This window comes from Fulmarus glacialis, unplaced genomic scaffold (assembly GCF_000690835.1).
Source record: "Fulmarus glacialis isolate BGI_N327 unplaced genomic scaffold, ASM69083v1 scaffold10020, whole genome shotgun sequence".
In the NCBI taxonomy this organism is placed as follows: domain Eukaryota; kingdom Metazoa; phylum Chordata; class Aves; order Procellariiformes; family Procellariidae; genus Fulmarus; species Fulmarus glacialis.
Window position 1 is genome coordinate 43,274 of NW_009188382.1, and position 18,070 is coordinate 61,343.

Consider the following 18,070-nt stretch of genomic DNA (forward strand, 5'->3'; position numbering starts at 1 on the left):
TCTTGAACAGGGGGCAGAGACCATCCTTTTTGGAGAGTATGTTGATGGGTCCTAGGAGTTGTAGGTGCTGTGTTAATACAGACAAGTACGAGGAGGTGGAATATTTATTGTATTTTCTATTCCCTGTGGCTGAAAGGAAGGCTGAAAAAAGAGAACGCAAATAATGAAAAAGAGGTGAATTCTGATTAAATCTTTCTGTACAGTAAAAATAGAACAAGTTTGACTGCTTTCTTTGGCTTTTGGAAAGAGCAGAAGACAGCATATCTTACGGTCCTAGCTTATAAAAGAACAAATAAAGTATTTAAGCACTATACTGCCACTATGCAATATTTGTTTATCAAGGTTATGGATCGCTCTTCTTCTACCTGTGAATGGTATTTTTAAAAGGTTTTGTCTGATTGGTGAGTAAAAGTTGAGCGTACAGATTTCCAGTATAAGTCTGGCTGCTTTTTTCTAAGGAAATGAGTTTGTCCAAAAGTTACAATAAGTATTCTACGTGAGTACTATCTTTTTATGTATAAAAGTAGTATAGTATTGAAGTGTTTGTAGGGAGAAGTAGAGTCTTTTATTAAAAATTAATTGAAAAACAGACAAACTTTTAAATGCACACACTTTCATTCAAGTCTTGTCGGTAAATACACTGAGGCATCATAGTGGGATTTATGAGAAAAGAACTATTCCAGAATGTTTCTGCTTCTGCCATTTTCCCAAATATGAATTGATTTCAGTGATTTCTAGAATGCTGTATAGGAGCAAATGATTCCTGAAAAGAATGGGATGTCTATATGAGAAGCAAGCTAAATCTTACTGTTGTAAAAGAGGAGCAATAACTAGAGATTCTGTTAAGTTGCACAGGTACTCTTACACCATTTTGTTTTGTTTCTTTCTAGAAGAGCCATTAAATGATAGTGTTGTGTCTGACGATGAAGAGGAAGACGAGGACGAGGAAGTAAGTTTAAAGGCCTTCAGGTACCTTTTAAAAAAATCCTTAACCTTCTAGACAGAAAATATTTGTGTCAATAAGCCAGACTTTGTTTTTTTGGGTGGGTTTTTTTTGTTTGGTTTGGTTTTTTTACTTAAATACCAGGGTGTATTAACAAGAAAACTGGATCTGTTTTCATTACCTTATCCATTTGAAGTCCTACTCTTTTATTTTGGCAAGTCACCACCTCTGTGATAAATAAAGGATTATAGCTTGAAATAAGTAAGGAGATGAGGAGTTACTATAGCAGCAAAAATCTTGCTTTCAAGAAGACCCATTTCAGCAGTTAAAAATAAAGGAAGCAAATGAACCAGTATATCGCCAGAATAGTTTATAAACAGGTTGTTACTTTTTCTTAAGGTATCATGATCTGATCAGGGTGTGACTTCTTCTTTTGCTGTTTAGAAACTTTAAAATATATGTAATAAACTGTCTGTATGTAATGATGGAAAACAGTAATTACAAATTAAGATATAAGTCCCATAAAAAGAGAAAAGGAAAAAAAGAGAGAAAGTAAGTGTGAGAAACTGTCATAGTAAATATAAACTGGTTAGCTGTGTATTTCTAGCTCTGCTAATAAACACATTTTATACCAATACTTCAGCATTTTTTAAGAAGCTGTCTGCATAGAATAATGGAATCCTAGGTGTAGACAGCATATTTGATCATCTAAATAAACAAGCAAAGCAAGGTGTAAACAATGCAAGGGAACTGTTAAACCCAGTCTTCACTGGTGATGTTGCCCTTGCTATGTTGCCGTAAGTGCATGAGGGGGGTTTGAAAATATACTGTGTAGACAGTTACATGGGAGTTTTATCTGAAAGAAGTCTACCACATAGCATTTTTCTTTTATTGAAAAGTCTTTCATGAGAAATTTAAAAGAACAGCTACAGTAGATGTCCTTGGAATAGTATTTGAACATATTTAGATGAGTGTGTATGTAAAAGGTTGGTGTGCTCTCAGCTGCCATGAAGTGCAGCACCTTGCAGGATCCAGCCTTTGTCTGGCAGTGTCCAGGGAATTTTTGCACTGGTTGCACTATTTAGCTAGTTTCTGTGTTGTGGCACAATAGGTGGTGAACACGTGAACAAATTACCCTTGTGACTTTGCCTAAATTTAGAGCTATGTGGAAATTCTAAGTTTAGAGCTACAAGGAAGTTTTATTTAACAATCAGCTCTCCCCCTTTTGTTCTAAGGGGGTACAGTAAACTGTTGTTTTCTAATAGGATTAGATTATTTGTTTCACCTTCTGCAGTCCTGAAGTGAGTTTTCAGTAATCTTTCCACTCCTCCCACACAAAATCAATGCTTGGTGTGCAAGATGGGCTTTCTGGGGATTAACGCTATAACTTCCCATCGTTTAATATGCTGCTTAACACCCTTTAACTGATGGTGTATCATGAGAATCCAAGATGGTGACATTTCCGCTTGAACTCTAATATACTTTTTTGAAAGATACTGTGTTCTGTTGGGAAAGCACAGAGATAACAAACTTCTTCACTGAAGATGTGGCATTGAATTGCATGATAGTGTTGAATACTTTCATTACTTTACCTGCTCTTGGGAATGAAAGGAAGGTGAATTCTCCTATTCAGTCATACCCCCTAGACAAATTGCTGCTGCTCACAATTCCAGCCAAGGCTGTAGGTCAAATAATTTTGAAATGCATTTTTACCACTGAACCATCAGGTGATTAAAACGGACTTCTATCACTTCTTATTATTTGACTCAAAAATAACAGTAGACTTTTGAAACAGAGAGGTGTCTGATTCCAGTTTTTCATTAGCTTTGCCTTTATATTAAAAAGAAAAAGTCTCATTAAGCCAATGACTGTTTCTAGTGTAACATTAATTGTGGCACGTTCTAAATCCTTATTGCTGCTGGGAACTATAATTCTGTTCTGCTGCAAGGAGGCCTGGTTTATTATTCCCTCAGTTTAGAAAATACAGTATACAAACAGCATGGCAGCAAAATGCTACACAAAATGCATGATGTAGTTACTTTGTTAAATAAGCAAAGATTTGTTGACTCAGTGCCTCAAAGCTTGGAGCCCTTTTGTATTTTGGAAATGCTGTGAGTTATTGTTCTTTGATGGGGTTCTGTGACAACATCTGATGTTGTGATCTGGCAACAGAAAGTTTTGGAAAACTTTATCAGAAGTCTTGCTTTTACATAACTTCTAAAAAATACTACAGGCTGATTGTATTTCAGAATGTGTCCATAGATTGACTATTTAGGACATACATTCAAACTGCTTACTGATATTATCATTTGTTGCTGATCTACTTAATATCAATATTTATACCTTCACAGCTTAAGAAACAACAAACACACTCTTTTATGCAGACTTAGTGTGCAGGTTTTGCCCCAGCTTTTATTGTTTCCAAGAGCATGCGAAGGTTCCCATGCTGTTACTATTACCTTTCATGTTTTTTTGCTTTTATCTGTGTTTAATTTAGAGTTGTTGAATTCTGTCTTGGCTTTGAGCAGACCTTGTGGTCATGACTACTTTCTCCTAAACACTGCCGCCAAGGTGTGGTTTAGCCTGTTGGAGGATAATTCTGAGATTTTTAAGGGCATCATACACTAAGAAATGTTAGATTCTGTAATGCGTGACATTGGAGCATATAAACTGAATAAAAAAAAAAGCCTGTGTGTATACTGTTGTTCAGAAATAAACTGGCTTTCGGGTTTGTCTGCTGAGCTTTACATTAACTAGTATAGACCTCAGGATGCACTGGCTTCTGGAGTACATACCCACCTTTGTTATGTTAGCCATCTGGGGTGTGTTGACACCCACAGTCACAGTGCATATTTTCTGGTGCTTAATATTCTCTCGACTGTTCTGTTAAACACTAACTTAATTTATCTTCAATATTTGATCTTTAAATTTGCTTTTTATTTGACTTGCACAATCTTTAAAATCTGCTTGTAAAAGTGAATATGTGATATCGTAGCTCTAATTCAAAAGTTTCATTACAAACTTGGGCTACATTAGGTAACTGTACAGTGACAATTTATCAGACACCCTCTGATCCCCTATCACTCAACACCTGGCAATAAAATCAGTAAACTGCAGTGTGAAAATACACTTCAGCTAGAGAGTACATCAAAAGAAAGAGAGCTTAATCACAGACCTAATCACAGGACTTCAAGTCATTACATTAAAGGACTTTGCTGCCCATGTCTGCTTCAGCCTGTGAGCAATGGTGAACAGGGCACCAATTGTGTTATTTCAGCAGTGGAATGATGGCGTGTCTGTCAAAGCTCTTTTTCTGTACAAGGAGGCAGAGGGGGGACATGTTCAGGCTCAGTTACCTGGTATGTTAAATAACATCAGGGAGCAAGGTTGGCAGGGAGATGTACTTCCCAGAAACCAGAAACTGGTGTTCTCTGTCTGACAAAACATGTCAACCAGAATATTGGAAGAGGTGGAACCTGGGGAAACCAAGGCGATCTGTGAAGAGAAGTTCAACACATCATGCATGCAGAGAGCTAGATGAAAGAGCAGGGTGATGTTCTGACTGTATCATGTAACGCTCTACCCAGGCACAGTGTAGGCAGTCTTCTATAAAGCATCCTTGAAGAAAACCGTTAGCTCTTGATCCTGCATTAACATACCATATAAAAAAAAATTTTGTGTCTGTACTTTTTATCTCTGCTTGACGCCTGTGAATGAGGGGGTGATGAGCAATGAGAATAACTAAATCAAAACAAAAATTATGGTTTTTAAGCTATTTGGTACAGAGGTCATTGAACTTGAAAAAAGGCAAGCCTGTAGAGCCCTGGGGAAGCCAACACCTACTTGGTCTGGGTGATGGTAGTCTCGTTATTTTGCACCAGACGAAGACTGGAGTGAGTCGGCCATTTCCGTTGTAGGAAATACCTTCCCTGTGCACACTTCCAATGTTTTTTTCCTCATGCTGTTTTTGTAGAGCACAGTCCAAGCATCCGTATTATTGGCTAATCTTTGTGGCAGAGGGTATTTCTTACTTTGGCTATTTAAAACTATTTGAGTTTAAATCTCACTAAAGCGAAACTGCTTTTTGTTTTCTTTGTGCTCTGGGGCTCATCAAAATTCGGTGGCCATTGTTTTTAATGAAGTTTATGCCAGGCTCTCTACATTACTATTACAGTATACCTTATTAGAATGATTAATTTGCTTTTTCTGACAGTCACTTACATTTACTGTCACAACCTGTTTCAAAAGCAAAACACATTTTTTTCATCTGGGGTGAGTCTTATTTAGGGTATCTTGTGCAGCACAAAAGAGAATTCTTTTCAGTAGCAAAACACAAGCAAAAATACTATCTTGTTCTTGTATTGCTACTTTTGGTTTGCTGGAGGAATCCCTCAAACTTTAAAATTTCCTGGCTTTTAGACCTGTAGAAGCTGCAGAACTTCCATGAAAGATGAATCACCCATAGCTATACTAGAAATAGGCACAGGAGAGTGAATTCTTGGTACTTTTCACTTGAGAAGTTGATTACATTTGGTTTTTGTGGAATAAAGTCAACAGAGGATTGTTGCCCTCCTGTATGGTATTTGTATCCTAAAGTACTGATTCCAAGAATTTTGTACCAGCCCCATACTGTCAGCTTTAAAGCTTCCTTGCAAACCTGAGTAGCTTCTGCTGCTTCACATTGCTCTAAAAAGAGCTGCTGTTGGACAGCCGTGGTCTCACCTTTCGGGTACCACTGCTTGAGGAGGGGTTTTGAATGCCCAGCAATAAGGATTTTTTTGTCCTGAGTGATTAAAAATTATGCCTCTGTTTCTTGAAAATGAGTAATAAAATGTTTTGGGTTTTTTTTTTTCCTTCTTGCGGAATAAACAGCTATAAATTACTTCAGTGGTTTTGTCAAGGTAGAGGGACGTACCCCAGAGTGCCGAATATGCATATGGGCATTTTGATCTCATAGAATGCTAGCATTATGTTCAGGAAAGACTATGAATTGTTTTAAGGTGCGCTTACGTTATTTTTACTGCTAGTTGTTATAGTCTAACTTAAATTTAAGCTTTTGTTACTGTCTGATGATACTGATACATAACAAGATCCAGACGAGTTTTCTGTCAAGTTTCCTACCATCCTCTTTGCTTGAATGGTAACTTTCTTGTGGTTTTTTTTTTGTTTGTTTGGGTTTTTTTGTTTTTTTTTTTTTTTTAAGAATTGACTTCCCTTAAGTTTCGGTTTTGTTTTTTCTTAAAACAAGGGTAGCCTTTTCTCAGCCTCCAGTGTGCTGAGAAAGGCCATCAGGTTGGTTTTTTCAGTCTGTACTGTATGACTAGATTGACTTGGGCAGATCTGCAAAAACTAAAACTCCAAACTTCATACCAGCTGCTTGTTAAGGACGGAGCATTGCATCTCTTCAGACTAGCATGCAGTGTTTTACAAAGATACTAATGACTGAGATTTTTCTTGAGCCTTTATTAAGTCAAGCAAGGAGTAATTATTTGGGAATTTGGAAATTTTGAAAGAGAACTACTTTTGAAATGCATACTATACTTTTTGGAGTAGCATTTGTGGAAAAAGGGATGGGTTTTTTTCTTCTCTCAGGATTTTTTAGTTTCTGGTTATATCAAAAGTTTAGGTGAGTTTGTCTTTAGGTGTCTGCTTTTTTGGTGAAAAAGCTTGTACATTACCACTTACATGTGCAGTACTAACGGTCCTTTATCTGGACAGTACGTATCATCCAAGTGACTACTGAAGTAAGAACTAAATTTGAAATGAAAACTTCTTGGAACCTGGGCTCAAATAACATGCATGTTGCTGTTGCAGGAGGACCATGACATCATGGAGGCTGATCTGGACAAAGATGAGGTTTTGCAACCTCAACTGGGAGAGCTTGCAGGAGAGAAGCTGCTAACAACTGAGTACTTAGGAGTGAGTACCACTCATTTAGGATCTTGAAATAAATTAATTTGCTGGATTAAGTGATTAATTTCAGTAGTTTCATCAATTTCTAAAATCTTTTCTTCAATTTGTTGCTTGAAGAGCTGGGTTCTACCTGCATAGCAGTCCAAATCTTTCACAGTCTGTTTTATTAGCTGCTGCTCAGAAGAAGTAGAATAAGTTTGAGAAAGGTAGCTACCCTTTCACAGGAGGTGATCAGGTTGTGGCTTAATAATAAGCTAAAGGCAGCCTTAGGGTTCTAGTGCTACATCAGTGACTCTGTGGACACAGAAAGCAAAGTGCTGAGCAAGTTAATACTGGAACACTCTGCTGGTCTGAAATTATTTTGAAAAAAAAAGTTGAAAAGTTAACTGCTCCTGCAGGCGTTATGCCAGATCAAGTATTGTGTGTCTTACCTCAAGCAGCAAAAAGCCATTAAGTAAAAAGGCGTAAAGTTTGCATGAATGCCACTTAGTGTGCTGTGACTGATTTGAGATAAATGCGACTTTATGCCTTCTGGATCCTGGAGTCCATAGGTCTACAATGCTGATGATGGAAATGCGACCTAAGATAAGATGTCATGGAACAGCCTACAGTGATTCCAGGCAATTTTATGTAGTGACAGCAGAATGCAACTTAGTTTCTGATGCAATGTTTCTACAGAATTTTCTTTATGGCTCCAGTTACTTGTCTTTCCACTGCATTCTCTCTTTTTTTTTTCTTTTTTTTTTTTCCCCCATTTCTTTATTTCCTGCGTATCAGATAATGACTCATACTCCAAAAACCAAGAAGAAGCTGTTTCCTGGTGTCCATCAGAGTATAGATGAGCCTCTCCAGAGACCTGTGACGCCAGGTTATCACAGAACTGTGTATCTAATGTAAGTCCAAACAAATGAGACCAAGTTGGATTTTTTTTAAGCTCCTTTAAAAAACAAAACAACAACAAAAAACCCAACAGTGCCTGATAAATAAACCTTCCCTACCTAAAAGTGCATTGCCATTGTCATTCCTTAATTTCAAAAAAAGAAAGGAGAGGAGTATTGTAGGCAGAGAAAGTCCACTGGCTGAAGTCACATACTTGGAATAGTTGAGTGAATGTTTACTTATCAGTTTGACTTAAATTGGCATTATATCCTGCGTGTTCATAGTCCTTTCATCTTCTCATAATGTATTCTATTGTTAAGTTGCATGGAGTGTCTAAAATGCCTGGGATCTTCCACTTTATAAGCAAGAAGGTATATTGTTCTGGGGAGATTTCCTAGCCACCCATAAAAGAACAGATTAAAAAGAAAATGGGAAAGACAAAAATCTTGTTATGTCGGATTTTCTGCTTTGGAAGAAATACATTTTCCAGCGCGAGGGTCTGTGACACCTTGCTTTTGGTGTGATTGGGGTCAGAGGTAGAAGGCTGTATTGTAAATGGAATAAAGAAATCTTACAGTACAGAGCTACTTGAATATGCTCTGCCTTCTGTTAGAACAAGTATACAAGTATATCTTAATCTTTTAATTTCTGAGATGGGACTTCTTTTCACTGTCCTGACTGAGGAAGTAAAATACCAATGAGATCTCAAATTTTAAATTATTTTTACTTTCAGTTGCATACAGTTTTGGGTTTGATCAAATCCAGGTAGCTACAACACAGGCAGCAATTTATCATGAGGATTTAATGTTTTCATTTCTGCAGATACTTAAGCTACAAGAGACTACAAGTCACTCTAACAAAGTATAGAGAATAGTACTCAAAAGTCACAGTATTGGTATAGCTAAGTACATTAAAATGAATGAGTAACCTGAAATACAACAGTATAATGAAACTAGAATGTAGAGGTGGATCTTAGAAGAACGTATCAGTCCTGAAGTCTGAAGACTGTCCCGTGTCATCCCCCCTGCGACTCTTTGCTTTCATGTTCGTATTTTCTACTTCTTAAAATACATTTCTTGCCCATTTTAGTGTGGAAGATCCATACAGAAAACAATGAGGACTGATATAGGCTGTTATTACACAGGTGTAGTTGAATCTGATCGAAGTCTACTCTTTTGGATAGGGAGTGGTCACAGCTTTACCTTGCCTATGTTTATTCCCCCTACTGTCTTGTGCTGACATTAGCATTCATACAAGCAGGTGATCTGACTGCGAGCCCTCCTGAGTCATCCAAATATGTCTTTTTGGCAACAGTGCCATTCATATAGGATTATATTGATTATGTTACCAGGGCCTTAGAATGGACAAGTATAACATAACCAGATCTGGGCATGGAAAAAGCCCTGGAAGACATTTCTTTTTTTTAAAAAAGCAAGATGAATGAAACACACACTTCCAAAGCAGAAAAAGAACCTTTGGCTATCCAAGGGCAGAATTTGTCTTGCACAGTCTTGATTTTTCTTCTGAGTACTAGCCTGGAAAAAACAGCATCTGTTTGAGCATGGTGCCTACTTCTTCTTCCTGGTATAGACTGAATGCAGATTTGGAGTTTTTACTTTGTCCTTTCTCACAGTAGTCAACTTTTGCACCATCATAATGTCCACAGCTTTTGCAAGCCCTCTCCCTATATATTAAATGTGTGTGTGTTTGTGTGGAAGAAGAGAACAGCAACTAATTAATATAAGCTCATATTAGTAGCATTGTGATTATATAATCATTTTCCTGCAAAAGAACTGCAGGCCTTAAAAATGTAAACTGGCTAATACATGGACTAAATGTACAGTGCCACTTTACTGTGGCACTATTCAGTGTTACCGAATTCAAGGTCCCACTTTGCCTGCACAGTATTTTGCCCATGGTGGGCTAGGAGACCTGGATTGATTCTGTGGAAATCGGCTGTGAGGGTAGCCTTACAGTCTATTTAGAAAGTATTTTTCAGGAATAAATCTTAGTTAGTGCTGAAGTGTCTAAGCATTACGTTCCTGCTTTGTAAGTGGAGAATAAAACAAGCTTGTGAAAATGAAGTGACTTTCCTACAGGAAGTCAGAAAAACGGTGGCAAGCCCCGTGGCTTTTATTTCCTGGTGCCATGTAGCACACATCAGAAATAAAATTATGCATCAGAAATAATCTCTAGAAGTGATTGTGTGCCTTTCTCTATCACCATTTACCCTGGCAGTATGTTTACTTAGCAGTATCCTGGGATACTGGAGTGATGCTGGTCCTGTATTTTGTCAAAACTTGAATCTCGTTATGAACAGCTGTGCAGCTCATGCCTCCGCAATGACGGCTTCAGGTCATTGCTGGATACAAATTAAAAACACCTTTCTACCATACTGGTTCTGGCAGCTTTGGGTCTAAGAGAAGTGTTAGTTTGATGGTGTGAAGCAGTCTTTACAGATTGCCTCACTGTGCAAACTAGGGAGGAAAAATGTAAACAGCAGAAATCTAACATGGTGAAAACGTGAAAATTAATTTCCCTCCTGCTCTGGCCAAATGGTAGTGTTTGATGCTCCCATGTTTTAAGTAGGAAGCATGAGATACCACCCTGAATGAGAAGTTTGTATTTTATATCTAAATAATTTGTGTGCAAGACAGCTGCAGTAAATATATGAAGACATTCTTGAACTAGATTCTACAACAGAAAAGGACAAGCTTTGATGGCTTTTATGCTGTTCTAATTTTAGTACAAATTCATTTATTAAAATGAGGAAATACTCTCTTAGGAAGCCTTGCAAGAGGAAGACAGTGAAAGTGACCAAATCTTAGCTGCCTTAATTTGAAAGCAGTATCTGAACTGGATGTATTTCATATTTTAAATAATTTAGGTGGCTTGTGTTTGTGTCAGATGAAATGGCATGAAAAATGTCAGACTTTTTAGCCTCGTATGCAGCTTGCCTACCCAGGGACAATTCAGGACAGTTGATCTGAATTATCTGAAGTTTTGAAGTTAAACTACATTAAAAATCTGTGTAAATGCTTGCATTCAGAATTGAAGTGAGTATAACTTGTTTGAAGTCCTTCATGTGAGACTCGATATAACATATTCCATTTTAACAACATCATGAAAGAGGAAGCAGTTGATGGAGATACTATAACGTATCTCTTTGAGTTGTTGGTTCATACCTCCAAAAGGGGGGTGGGGTGGATTTCTAGTGCTGAATAGAAGTATTCACCCAGAAAATTAATGCAGAATAGCCACTGCACATGTAGCAGCTATTCCATGCTAATTTTTCTATGACTTCCCAGTGCAGACAAGGCTCTAGTTACTTCACGTTAATTGTCATGGGATCCCTATATGGACAAGCTCTTGCTGTGTGGAGCTGAGGGAGCCAGGAAATACTGGAAAGCTGCTTTTTTTTTTGCGCCTTTTTTTTTTTTCCTCCTCTTTAAAGACTCACTGGCTGAGATCACTCGAGGGGGACTGAACTACTTAATATTCTGCTAGCTGTTTCCTTAGAAACTGATTTAGCTGTGAAATCATTAACTGCCTCCTTGGACTGCATCCTTTCTAACTAGAAATAGAGTCTAGTTACCTTAACCTGATATTGGACAGGGAAAACTTCTGTGTCTGCCAACTTCTTTTCACACACTTTTCACACCCCTTTTGCTTCTGCTGTGTTTTATTGCTTATTACTAAGCAATCTTGTCCCTGTTCTGTCCTTCAGCTAGTTCAGTTTCTCATTGATCCACCTCACTTGGGAGATCAACACTTCTACTTCTTATCTACTTTGTTTTTAAGTCTGTATTGCATATTGCTCTGTAAAGTGAAATCCTTGTAATATTTAGGATCAAATCTTAAATCCTTGAAAAAGCTAAGTATTGAAGACCTCACAGGCCCACTGCTACAGTCTTTTTCTTTAAGTGCCCTGCTGGTAGTTTCGGTCTTCAGACTGCAAGGAATTATGGTTTCCTTTCCTCAGCTCTTTTATTGCAGTAGGAAAAAAATGTTAATTTCAAATACGTCTAACATCAGCTGGTTTGGGGGAGCTACAGTCACGCAGTTAAATTATGTCCTTAGCACGAGTTTGCAATATGAAATATAAAGTAATTTCAATATCTTCTATGTCATTACAGGCAATTAGAAGAAATTAGTATTTACTCTCATGCAACTTTCTATACTCATCACCCTGCATTCTCCTTTCTCCTCCAGGCCGGAAAACGATACCAGTTCTTGTCATGATAGGGATGAGAAGCTGCAGTCTCTGCCGAGTGGTCATCCTCCCATTTGTAGTGGGAGCAGGTCCAGCATTTCTGACCTCTGCATTTCCCCTTCATGTAAGGATATTCTGTGAATGTTGTCATTAATTGTTGCTATCTTTCTTGACCGGGGCAGGTGTTTGGGGCCTAGCTTGTGTGTTGTAGAGTTTTTTTTTTTAAATGTAGCCTCGGGACTGGCCCTCCATTTGTAGACCCTGGGGCAGTCTGCAAGACCCTGGGGCACACAGTTGGATTTTGGCTCGAGCTGAATGAATGGCTGCAGAAGGTAATGTGTGGTCAGCAGAGACCAATGGTCTCACTTGCCTTGCTCCATCTTGCTTTCTGTGAAAGGGCTTCCAATGTGCAAAGTATACTGTATTTCATTCCGCGATGTCCTCTGCCTAGGGAGAGAGCTGCAGTCCAGAGGCAGTGCACTTCCCAACAGGCAAAGCCCCTTACTTGATCAAATATACCCTTGTTTGGATCTAAATGAATCACTGTCTGCTGGCACCTGCAGGCTCTGTTGGCTAGACCTCTGTATTAAAGTTGAAGGCAGCTGCAGTTATCTGCTTAGATTTGCAACAACATTCAAACCATAAAAGGTTGTGGAGGATGGGAAACCCTGTGCTGTATAGCTACATTGTGGGTGATGCTGCTAAAGATTCTGTCCTTGCAACTTAAACTGAAATTAATGCAAACTCAGCTGGACCTGAGAGCTCAGAAACATGTGATGGAATTTAAAAGGTTATAGGCTTCTGAAATACTTTATTTCTGAACTGATAGGCACAGGATCATGGAACTTCGGATGTGGGAGTTTCAACCTTCTTGCAGGGATTCATTAACATTTCTGATTAAGGGATTTAAGGCAAAATGTTCTGCAGTCTTAGATAAAGGATCTTGCAGCATATCCGGTACAAAATTATTAATAAGTTCAGACAAAGCATGCCTTTACTTTGCTGAAAAATATGCTTTGAAGCAGTAAAGGAATAGCATACTTTTTACTCTCTTCTATTTTTTTAAATTTCCTAGAGGAAATGAAAAGGATTCTGAGAAAAGCAACCAACGTCTTGCAGACAGGAATTTGCTTGCGTAATGCCTAGAGCTAATAAATATAACATGCTCAATGAAAGCTGTGTGATAGAAGCAGATGAAGCTCCTGTTCAAGATGGGCACTTGGGTTCTCGCTGTTGTGTAGGAATGAGAGCTGCTGCCCTCAAGACTTGCTTTGCGCAGTAGCACCTTGAGTATAGCTGAGCCCATTCTGCAGGGAGGTTAGCTGGCCAGGGCAGCAACTCAGAACAGCAGAGGTTGTAAGCTAATCAAAAGCATATTGACTTGACACTTTTCCTATATAGAAGAAAAAAAAAAATGGAGTTTTACATACTCATGCTTCGTAACAGAAATTAAGCCAAGCAGGTATCAAAGGTGTTCCTATTTGCTGTTTTAAAGTGTAATTGGGTGCAATTTCTAAGGCATTATGCAGCCACCAGGAACCCAGCGTGCCTTCTGAACCACATTTTGATAATTTCTTGCCAGGGAAATGCATTCACTCACCTCTGTCACTTTTTCTGTGCTGCTGATGCTGTCTGACAGTTTGCTTGTAGAGATTTGTGGGGAGGTTTAAACAGGGAGCCTGAGTAAGTCAGCAAAGTAAATGTTGTTCGTTTTTGATGGAGAATATTGATATAAAGCCTTCATGCTGAAGAAATTCCTGCCAACTTTAATGTTTCATATTGTCAGAACTTTCCTTGTAGCCTCTGTCTAAAACTGTTAGCTGTTTTCAGTCAAAATTATATGCAGGTGGATACTAATAAGACTACTAGATTATATTCTTTTCTTGTAGAAGAATCTTGGAGGTCAGAATATACAGCATATTGCAAGTTTATATGCATTATAAATGTAAAAAACCATAATTTTTGTGTGGCAGAGACAATTCTTCCTAGCACTAATCCAGGCTATAAAACAATACTGAGCTACTTGAAGGATTGCCAGAGGTTTGTTTCAGATTTTTGCAAGTAGCCAGTGAAATACATGCTTCTTTTTCTTACCTTTTGGGGTTTAGAAATGAGGAGTAGAAGAAAAGAGAAGAGAAGAGAAAAGAGTCACTGCACTGCTGGATCCCCTGGTTGTTCATGTCAGTGACAGGACTTTCATTCCGTATAATGATAAATGGACTTGGTCTTTGGACACCCCCTGTTTTCCAAAAGGCAGTGGGTTTTGTAATTTTTAAATTGGAAAAGCTTTAATTTAAGACAGTGGAAAATAAGCCCTTTCTCTTCTAGTGCCTTCTAAGATATGGCAGGGGACAGTACATAACAGAAAGGTGTAAAAATAATTGTACTGCTTCTAGAGACTCTAATCATTTCCTGCCAAACGTATTTGTGAAATAAATATGCAGTTTATTGAGTTCTGATCTTGTTCTGATGGTCATTATGCAGTACCAGGAACCTGCTCACTTCAGAATATGTGTTTTTTCCAGCATCACATGAATACTTTGGGATTCAAAGTTTCATGCAGTCAAGTCGTGAAATGAATAGTAAGAGACCAAGAGTGAAAAAACAGTTAGAATAAAAACTTCATGTGAACAGTTAGCATCATCAAGGTCATATCTCAAGGAAGCTAAGTTTAGCCTCAAGAAACCTTGATCCTCCTTTGTTTTCTAAAAATAGGAGGAGTTCTTAATGTCCTCCGTGCCTGGATATATTCAGCTGTTCTTGAGTTGATCTGATTTTGTCTGGGTCCATCCTCCCTTTTTATCACTTCGGTAAAGAATCAATAATTCTGGCTCTTTTTTCTTTTTTGTCTCCTATGAGCAGAAAACTTACGGACTAAAGATGAACCCTGGTCATCTTACTACACTTATTACGCTGAATGTCAGACAGAACTTGCACTGGGAAGCCAAAAGCTTGTCTGAAAGTGACCTGATCTGCATCCATATCAGCATGTGAGAGCAAATCAGGACAGCAACCTGTCCTGAGCATGGGAGGAATGGAGCTAGGGATTTCCCCTAAATTCTTACTGAACTTGCACATCTTGATAGCCCTGTGTCTCTCAGCAAACTGGCCGCCCTTCCCTTCTCCATTAGTGCAAGGCAGAAAGTGAAGTCTATTGAACAAATGTAATAGACCTGATGTCTGACAGAAGTGTAAAACACTGGGTTTTTGTCCGCAGTGGCTATGGATATGTACGGACAACTGCAAGTGATTGCATTCCTGTGGCTTTAATGAGATATCAGTCATTAGCTGATATACGTTAACTGATGGTCTGCATACTCCTAGCCCATTGCAAATGCAGAGTGTAGCTGCTTTGAAAATGATCCAAGCATGTTTTACTTTCCAACTGCTAAGGGCTGGAAGTATACATGCTTGCAGTTGGCTTGGCTCAGCTGATGAGCCGTAATGCACTCTGCCACACTAACTCAGTAGCCTGCCATTATCTCAAGGTTTCCTTCATACAGCAGGAACTGTGACTCAATTTGTGTTTCTAGTAAAATTGTAAAGAGGCAACTCCTCACTGAACAGTGTTTCTTTTTTAAATAGCAGTTGAAATGAAGTCATCTAAAGTATTCTCATCAAGCCATAGAATGGACCGAAGCATCCCAGCTGATGACAATATCTTGTCTTCCCGATCTACTGACTTCACCCAGGACGAAGTAGATGGGCAATCGCATAGGTATGATTTATCCAGAGGAGTATCTAAAAGTGCAAGAGGAGTCTGAGGAGACTTACCAGCTAATTCCATGCTGCTGTAAAGACAATCTGTGAAGTCATTTGATGTATGATGTAATCTGGTCTGAGACAGCTGTGGTGGTACTTGCCAAACAAAATACCCTTAGCTGTGCCAGAGGCAGCTGTTCAATTTCTAAGCATCTGGTCCAGAATGGGAGAAATCTCAAGCAAGACATTATTAATGAACTTCACATGTACGCACAACGCAGTCTTCTGCAAATAAAACTTCCTGATTTCTTCCTTAGATTGCTTGACTCTAACCCATGAAAAATCATTTATTAGTAAAGAAATAGGTAGGACTGTGGGAACAGGGCAGGAATTAACTTGCAGAAGGAAGAAAAATTAAGCTTTTAAGTGGATTCAGAGTGTTTAAACATGCTGAGTCGCTAGCACTGCTGATCAGAGTCCCTGATTTATCCACTAGACGGGTATAGCAAGAGAGGCAATATTATGAGTTCTCCCAGCAATGGGTTTCAACTCTTCCTTGAAACAATTTCTGTCAAAAGAAGATGAAATATCTTGTTCTCCTTCTCCTGTTCATACGTTGAGCCCTTTGTGAAGCTTTTGTCATGTGTAGGACTGTGATGTTATATCTTGGATGAGAACTAGGAATTCATTAGCAATTGGACCAAGGTTTACCAAAGTTTTTCAGGGCCCGTATGTGTCCTTCAGACATTAACAGCTTTTTCCTATAGCTAATTTGATTGGGCCAAGTTTTAAACAGTGAGTGTAGAGAAATTTTAAAAGCAAGTACATTCCAGAAGTGAAACACAGAATGGGTGGAGATGTGTTAAAGGAAAGGTTTTACCAACTCTTCATGGATCTGATTTTTCAGAGGTCCTTAGTTATTTGTGTCAGTTAAAGCTCCAGCACTTCTGAAAATTGGACACTCTGCTTAGAGCTTTGTTTCCTTCTGGCCTATAGATGCCTGTGTGTGGTTTTGGGGTTTTTGGGGGGGTTTGGTGTGGTTTTGTGTTTTGCCTTTTTTTTTTCCTTCCCAGTTGTGCTGTTTCCATGGTGAGATCTGAGAAATTATATATTGTCAACAAATTATCACTGGTTAGCAGCTGAAGTGCTTAGTAGTCATACCCCTATCCCAGCATTACTGGTTTTATTTCTGTTGCCTGTCCTAACAGAAGCTAAGCACGTACTACAAATACAAATAGACCATGAGAATTTTATGGCCAAATTGCTTGCTTTGTGATGGAGAGAGAGATTATTTTTCAGGCTTTGGCTTGCAAGAAGCAAGCCAAATTGGCACCGTCTTGCCCCCCACCTTAGTGACAGGCTTTGCTTCTCTAGAGTCATGATCTATTATTAAAAAGACGTGTCCCCAGTAATCTTTAATTTTTCTTCATAAATATATGTCTAAATCTCAGTTATAGATGGATCTCTAATGAAGGCACAGGTGCAGTGTACTGCAGAAGATAATATCTTTTCATTGCATGCTTCCTTAGCATGCGTACAGTAATTTATATTTACAAATGCAGCCTCGAGTTACGGATATGGGAATGTAGCCATTCACAGTCCAAGCAAACACAAGGTTTCCTATGTCAAGGGTCTTTTTGTTAGTATGTTGGTGTTGCAATAGCTAGACCTGCCTTTTCATTCTTTCATTCTTGGAAGCATACTTTTATTTGTTTGCAAAACAAACAGCGAATAAATCGCTGCTTTGGTCATAGTTTTGACCACTGTAAAAGATGTCTCCTTCCTACCAGGCAAATACCTCTTCCTAGAAGAGGTATGTATGGGAAAAGGAGGGCTGAGTTGTGGTGATGAAGTGGTCACTGCTATTTCCCATCTTCCTTAGCAGTATAAATTGGGAATTTAACTGTACAGAGATCAGTGAAATTACACTAAATCAGTCTGAGAGAAGAATGAGGCCCTAGTAGTGACATGTCTATTGTAGTTGTTTTATTTCCACAGGAACAAATGATTGTTCTAGCTGATGCATGTCAGGCTGGCAGCTGCCCCTGCATTGCTATTCCCTACTGCATTTTGATCATGAAAGAATATAGATCTGTTGTGCTTTTTAGCTAATCAAGGATAAATTTGTAATAGACTTGAGTTTACAGTTGTGGCTGACCAAAAAAGCCCTTATTTTTTTTATTTTGAGTATATCCAGTATCATCATAATAAAGAGCTTAAACTCTGCAGGACCTTCTTAAGTCTCTAATGGTCTTGCTTTTCTGATAATCTGGTAAAAATGGCCAAAAGTCCAACTGTATTTCTCTTGGAGAAAATGGTCTAACTCATCTCTGTATGTTCAAGTCCTGTCATGTCTCCTGGTTGATTATTCCGACCCCAGTATCAGTCTGTTGAGCACTTTTTTATAGATAATTATTTCA

At 38.5% G+C, this 18,070-nt stretch overlaps 1 protein-coding gene across 1 annotated transcript in view; it reads left to right on the plus strand.

Moving 5' to 3' along the window:
- Nucleotides 1-18,070, plus strand: part of ARMC9 (armadillo repeat containing 9) — a 67,054-nt gene that overhangs the window by 42,991 nt on the left and 5,993 nt on the right. Inside the window, exons 18-22 of the mRNA XM_009578386.1 lie at nt 894-949; nt 6,758-6,862; nt 7,634-7,749; nt 11,948-12,072; nt 15,534-15,666. Coding sequence (XP_009576681.1) covers nt 894-949; nt 6,758-6,862; nt 7,634-7,749; nt 11,948-12,072; nt 15,534-15,666 — 535 coding nt within the window. The remainder of the gene's footprint in view (nt 1-893; nt 950-6,757; nt 6,863-7,633; nt 7,750-11,947; nt 12,073-15,533; nt 15,667-18,070) is intronic.